The sequence below is a fragment of the Populus alba genome, chromosome 5 (assembly GCF_005239225.2).
Source record: "Populus alba chromosome 5, ASM523922v2, whole genome shotgun sequence".
Taxonomy (NCBI): Eukaryota; Viridiplantae; Streptophyta; class Magnoliopsida; order Malpighiales; family Salicaceae; genus Populus; species Populus alba.
In genome coordinates, this window is record NC_133288.1 from 12,539,363 (window position 1) to 12,546,671 (window position 7,309).

Genomic DNA, 7,309 nt, shown 5'->3' on the forward strand with positions numbered 1-7,309 from the left:
ATGTTAATATTATATTAAGGCGTCATTTGGTAACGTGGCTGCGGGTGAGGTTTACTCGCAGCCACATATATTTTTGTTTGGTAAATAAAAAAGTATGCTTTTTACTAGTAGGGTCCGCTAAAATTTAAAATAAAACTGAGGTTTAGGAGAAGCAATGCTTCTCTTGATGAAAGAAAGCTGGAACAATGGAGCATGGCTCCACTGTACAGTACGAGTGAATCAGATTTTTTGTTTTTTTAATTTTTAAAAACCAGAAAGAGTTGAGTTTAGTTTAGTTTTTTCTGAAAAAACCAGTGCAGTTAAGTGATTTCACTCATATTATTTATGTGAACGTGAACAATATTTTTTTTTGTTTTTTAAAAAAATTAGTTTAAGGCAAATTAAATTTACTCGTACTGTAATTTCAATTTTATTCTTGATAATATTTTACCTAATTTTATTGCATGTTCAAAAAATCATGAAAACTGTATTTTTTGTCGAATGAATTTTGTACATAATAAAATTGTAATTTTTTTTTTTAAATGAGTTTTAGTTGAAAAACTAGTATTTAATATTATTTAATAACACTACATAAATTAAAAGGATATAGCATGATGATGTAGCATTTGTGAAATTTAATCACAATTCCAATTATGTTCTTGCCGTGTCCGACCCAGTTAAAAAAAATTCAATTTTTATTTGTGTTTTAATTGTGTTTTATTCAAAAAATTAGAAGAAAATCACTTGATGACGTAACAAAAAATTTAGTTTTTGTTGTTGCGTGTTTAAAAAACCATGAAAAATATAGTTATTGTTGGATAGATTTCGTATGTGATGACATTGCATATAGTTTAATAGAATAATAAAAAATATTTGATATCAATATTATTTATTTCATGATGTAATAATAATAGTTAAATCTACAATATTTAAATTAAAAGTATTTTTTAATTTAAATATAACCTCAATTTGACAAGCATTTTTTTAACCAAACACATTAAACTACTTTTTGTTCAATCTCAATTTCAACCCCAGTTTTAACCAAACATATATTTTTTTCAAACCAACCTCAACTAAAAATATTTTTTATAAAACAATTTTTTTAAAACTACAACCACAACAGCAACCGCAATACCAAACATACCCTAAGACTAGATATTGAATTAGAGTAGTTAAGATCAATGTATATTATATTAATTTTTTTATAAAAAAAAAAAAAAAACTGTTTTTATAAATTAAAATGCTTAGAACTAATATGTATAAACTAATATTTATATAGCCCTTTCACAGTGACATTAGAGCATTCTCTATTAACCCTTTTTTAACCCTTTTTAGTTATGGAACGGTATCCATAGAAAAGCTATGATAAATCTTGTAAAATATGAAACAAAACATGAAGCAGTTATTTGTTGTATAATTCATATTATATTTATTGGTCAGAGTTGAAGTTTTACAAACATCCTAGCAACAAAAATCTATAATAATGCACAGTTATTCTTCGAAGCATTCACCCTCACCCAGACGACTTTCAACAAGGGAAGGAGTGGGAACAGAAGTGGCTTACGCTTGACCGGCATCAAGAGTTTTTTGCTATCTCCACGTCTTGCCGAATCAATCTCACTTGACTGGAGGAGCTCTATAATATGCTGGAACAGTTGCAGGGAAGAACATCTGTCTAACTCCTTCTGCCCTAATGATGGGGAAGATGATTCCTGATGCACCCTGCAAAAAAGTGACTTGATCTTTCAGTGTTCAGGAACACAAATGTGCATGAAATTGGGATATTAATCTCGGTAAATAGACTGAAATGGCAATGGAAAGCCCTTAGAGAGGGAGGGGTAGATACGCACTGAAATCAATCTAGCTCCAATCCAGACGCGTTTAGGTGAAGGGAATGGCAGTAACAAACGCCCAACCCCATATATAGCAACCGCAAAGAAGTGGGCCACCAAGCTCAACGGACGGGGGTTTATGCCTGAGAGCAAAGACACGGGTCCTGCTGAAAATACACCTCCAAGACTTAAATAATCGAAGCACGCCTGACGCATTTCCTTCATTGCTAGATCAGGTGAAGCACAAAAAACCTTGTAGAGGGCACCTGCCAGTGTATTGATTGTGGATGCTACAGGCTGCAAAAACATGGGATAAATCTGAGTTTAACTGCAGTACTATGAAGGCATCTTCATCATGAACAATGCTCTGCTAAAAGCTGTCTCTAACTCCAAGTTCGGAGACTGTGTGTTGACCTTTTAGATTAAATCCTAGTATCATTCAAAAGGTATTCCAACATCTACAAAACCAGCAAGTGAACAGAAAAAAAACAGACAAGCATAACACCAGATGTACAAATCACCTTGCGCAAGGTGTAGAAAGATTCAAGATATTTGCAGAGTGTAGGTGCATCATTAAGGTTGCGCAAAGGCCTGAGAAGATTCCGTAAAACAACAATGTCGGACAATGCAACAGTCATTCCTCCCCCGGTAAGAGGATGACGCATGTTGAATGCATCACCCATCAACAATGCACCAGGAGTAGGATAAGGAGCAGCTGGCATGCTTCTGTTTGGCATTGTCCTAATATGTCCTTTATCAACAGCAGCTAGAAAGGCATCATAAACTTCTGGGGGAAGCTGCCAACAGAAATGTCAGAAAGTCAGCTGAAGAAATCACCACACCAGACATAAATAAGGGATTAGTAAATGCCAAAGAAGCAGCTGAGGATGCATGGAAGATTACTATATACCTGAGGTGCCACCACAGTCTTCAAATATTTTGCCATTTCACCACTTGAAATGGAAGGAACCTTCTGACCAGGTACATCAACCAGACAGCGGACCTCGGTACTGCTAATAGGATACATCAAAATCGGAGACGGATCCCCTAAGATAACATGCCCATGATTTGCACATGGAAGCTGGCAATTCTCCAGGACCATGCCAACAAAACATGAGGGCACATCCACCTGCACAAGGTAATTTGACATGCATTTTAATTTTCTAGGAAGAACTTCATTTTGTAATAAGCAAGTGGTGAGACAATTTCTATGGGATTGGTCGTCTTAGACTTGATACTAGAATTGCTACACTGCTACTATCAAACTAATATCAAAGGTTCTCACGTTAGGGTTGCAAAGGGAGCGACGCAGGTTTGAGAAACAGCCATCACAAACAATTGTCAGAGGTGCAAATGCCTTCAGCTCTAGCCCATCTTTTGTTTTGTACTGCACGCCTCTAATAGTCCCTTTATCTTCAAGTAGAGATATGACAGTTCCTTGCTCCAATTGTACACTAGTAAAATCAAAAACAAAAATATAACTACCAATGAACATAAAGAGATGCTTCTAGATACTATGATGGCATGTTAAACTGGCATAAAATATATTATCAAGAGCAGTGTCCAAGAATTACAACATGCGCACAGCAGACAATCAGATGACCATGGACACTCACTGGGTACCTGAGGATGTCAACCATCTTAAAAATGTGCATGTACAATGAAAAGAGTAATACACAAAAACTTAGAAACCATTTTCTTGAATCATTTTAAGAACCATTTAAATTTTCAAAGGGCATTGCCACATGCTTAGATTTACAATGGAAGAAAAGACATACTTGGGGAGAGACCCAGCTTTGTCCCGCATTCTCTGTATGAAACGCCCATTGTGAAAGCTCCTTCCAGCTACATCTGAGTGGAACTTTTCCAAAGGATAAGAGAGTCGAGTATGTTTTCCATCCTTGAAAAGTGCATAACCAAACACCCTCTGAGCATCAATTTTCTCCACACAATCTGCAGCGAGAAACAAGATAGGGATTCTATTAGCAACTAAGTTCTCTCATTATTGAGTGGCCACAAATGACATCGATTAATACAAACTTGTGGCATTACAAAATGTAGCAGGTAGTAGGAGAATTCATAGTCACACACCTTCAAGTCCCAATTCAATTAACTTAAGGTAACCCCCTGGCTGTAGCAATTCACCCACAATCCTATCAGGCTCAGTCAAGTCTCTTTCAATGACGTGCACTTGACGTCCATCCTGCATTTTAAGATATACATTGGATTTTCTATTGAAATGACTTGCAGTCAAGATATATATATATATAGGAACGATCCCATGTAAATTCAATTCATTATGAAATTCTGTCAAATCATGATGCAAACTAATCGGGATAACAGAGGCAAAAGAAACGAAATACAGTAGGTCCTCAGTTTTAATAACTTTATAGCACAATTTCTATAATTATTAGAGAATATTACCAGTAGCAATCTATTAGAATCATGAACATGATTTAAATCCTTATGAATAAATAGAGATCAACTAAAATATAGAAAAATAATTTTCATTTCTAGACCCACAATTTGGGGGTGGTAACAACATGAATTTCATTTGTGCAGTCTATTTCTCATTCCACTAGCTGACAACAATAATTAGAAGGAAACAAAAATATAGCATCTTAACAACTAATTAATTGAAAGATGACCGATCCTCTGATTATCAGAACAAGTTCATACACACCCGCTTGGCCTCCCGAAGGCCAGTTATCACATAATTATACACTTTGATCCATAAGACAGAACATAAAAGACAGGTCATCTCTCGAAGTTGGTATGGTCCCCGCTTAAATTCATCTTATTATCAATCTCAACCAACTCTATGAAAGTTCAAAAAAAAAAAAAAAATAGTAACAACAGCTACTTATTCATCTTGGTAAAGCACGCGTTTAACGAAGATGCCTTACTTCACAAGTCTGCAAATATATATGTTTTATCTGTGTTTAATGGAAATATCAAGGGGCTGGCCTCCATTAAAAAAAAAGTGTAAAATCACAAGAACATAGACTGTAGAAATTCAAAAATAAACACATAAGAATCATCAAATCCTGTACGCGGCATTCTGTGTCGTATAATTCAATAAATTAATTAACTCTTCCCCTCAAAATTCTTCATTCAATTAGAAAGATTTATTGATCATTTGAGGTGCGTTTTATTTTTCATTTTTTTTATATAAAATTAGCCAAATAAACAATAAAAAAACCAAGAGTTTGGAATAATCGATTATCCAACGAAAAATAAAATAAAAGTTCGTTTCTCTCCGTTTGATTGCCGAGAACATGCAGCAAAAGAAAAGAAAATACCTTGCCAAGAGTATGAGCGAGAGCGGCGCCAGCAACACCGGCGCCGACAATGATAACGTCGACATCGGAAACATTACTGGATCTGCATTCTCCACTGGTGGTGGCTATGCTATTAACGGACTCGCTTCTCGCCTCCAACAAATCCTTATTAGCTCTCTGTTCCTTCTTCTTGGTTACCAAATAATAGATAGCAGAGAGACCAAACAGAGCAGCTAAGATCCATCCTGGCATGCACTGATCCGCCATTATTTTTTAAATGCAAAAACGATCAATTAAAGAATGGGAACGACGACGTTAGAGAAGGAAAGATTTCTTTGTCTTGCGCTCTCGTTTAATCCTCTAAAAAATAAAAATTTGGGAAGGTGGAAGGAGCTTTGCCAGCAATGCCTGTGTATATGCGTTGTACAGCGAGGCAAGGGATTCACAAGAACCTTCACGAAGGGATGCATCATTTTATCGGCCGTAGCGACCATCCCTGCTTGAACGTGGACTAGACGCTAGCGTGCGCCGCGTGGGTGACTTGGTTGAGATGATGCGCCTTTGACCGGTCATTTATTGGTTCCCCCCCCCCAAAAAAATTGAATATATGACAAACTAGGTGATGAATATGGATCCGTAGAGTATGTTTGTTTGTGTTTTTTAAAAATATTTAAAAAAAATTAAAATATTTTTATTTTTAAAAAAATTAATATTTTTAGATGTTTTTAAATTATTTTAATGCGCTGATATAAAAAATAATTTTAATACATTTCTAATTAAAAAATACTTTAAAAATAACTACAACTATACCCAAATAAACTCTTAGAATGATTAAGCATATGATTATGAATTTAGATAAATGATTGTGGGTTTTTCTCTTTCAAGATGACTTTGATTAAGCATATGATTATGATTTTAGATAGAGTTTTTCTCTTTCAAGATGACTATGATTAAGCATATGTTTACAATTTTAAATAAATGATTATGGATTTTGTAGAGCTATATAATCTTAATTATTTAATCATCAACTACTCGTATGCGTTAAAAAATTCTAAATATGCATACAAATTGAACAAATCAGAATAATCATATATCAACTCAAATATTAAAATTTAAAAATATATTTATAATAACAATTAGATTTTACACATAAAAATATCTCAAACTATCCATTTATAACAATAATAACAGCAACTACTACTGTATAAAAAAAATAAATCATGATAAAGATTTAAAAATAAATATTTTTAAAGCATAAAATGAATTATTCGTGATACAAAATATAAAGATAAATATTATTATTTTAGGAATCATTAATTATATATAATTTAAGTTATGCTTCGATTTAATTCTCGATCTTTCAACAGGTGTCTAGTTTGGTGTCGACGACTTTTCCCTCTTTCTCTCTCTCTCTCCTCAATTTTCATGATGACTCTTCAAATTTTGAAAGTAGCCTTTTAATTTATTTTTTTCTTTAAATTTGGTTCTTGTTCCTTTTATTATTATTTGTTTGATTAGAAATAATTTATGAAATCAGAATTGTTTTTTAATTTCATCTCATTTGATTCTTTTATCTGTCAAATTTGGTTTTTATTCTTTTGATAGATATTTACTTTATTTGAGATGGTTTTTAAGAATTGAATATTGTTTTTACAATTTCATTCTACTTTAGTTTTATCTTTATTTTTATTTTTTTTTACCTTGAATTTATTTTTAAATTGGTTTTTTTCTCTAGTTTATTTTTCAATATTGAATTGATTAGGTGTTAAGCTTCTTGATCGAGCTTAAATGTAGGACTTAATAAATTACGAGTTTGATAGATTAACCTAGGTTCATGAGATTCACCTAGTTTGCTAGTTTTTGTTTTTGTTTTTTTAAGCTTTTTTTTTTCATCATCCAACATTTATTTAACTGTATATCAAACCTTATTTTTTTTTTATTCTCTTTCTATGAGATTTTTCAATAATTTTAAAAATAACCTAGGTTATCTTAAGTTTTTTTTCTTTATTAAATTTAGCTTTTTGAAGAAAAAAAATTGTTTTTGAATTAAATTTAACCAATTGATTCAATATAGACATGAGATGCTCACTTCATAGTATTTATTTGGTTTGCTTTCAAAGTCACTGCTCTAACAATGCATACAACCTCTTTCGATGTATTTGTGCAGCTTTTCACAATAACGCTAGAGCCGTCTCTATTAACACTTTTTGGTCATAA

At 32.9% G+C, this 7,309-nt stretch overlaps 1 protein-coding gene across 1 annotated transcript; it reads right to left on the reverse strand.

Annotated features, from left to right (window-relative positions):
* Positions 1-1,361: 1,361 nt before the first annotated feature.
* Positions 1,362-5,548, reverse strand: LOC118045758 (squalene monooxygenase SE1). Its single transcript, XM_035054469.2, has 8 exons — positions 5,114-5,548; positions 3,903-4,014; positions 3,590-3,764; positions 3,097-3,265; positions 2,722-2,940; positions 2,333-2,608; positions 1,830-2,108; positions 1,362-1,701 (listed from the first exon to the last, which is right to left on the reverse strand). The coding sequence occupies exons 1-8, from the start codon at positions 5,357-5,359 to the stop codon at positions 1,597-1,599; spliced, it is 1,581 nt and encodes a 526-aa protein (XP_034910360.1). The 5' UTR covers positions 5,360-5,548; the 3' UTR covers positions 1,362-1,596.
* Positions 5,549-7,309: the final 1,761 nt, after the last annotated feature.

Excerpts from the sequence above, each read along its gene's own strand:
- LOC118045758 (XM_035054469.2), bottom strand. The coding sequence starts at position 5,359 with ATGGCGGATCAGTGCATGCCAGGATGGATCTTAGCTGCTCTGTTTGGT. Across the intron at positions 2,941-3,096 it reads GCTCCCTTTGCAACCCTAAC|GTGGATGTGCCCTCATGTTT; the intron begins GTGAGAACCTTT and ends TACCTTGTGCAG. Across the intron at positions 2,609-2,721 it reads AGACTGTGGTGGCACCTCAG|CTTCCCCCAGAAGTTTATGA; the intron begins GTATATAGTAAT and ends TTCTGTTGGCAG.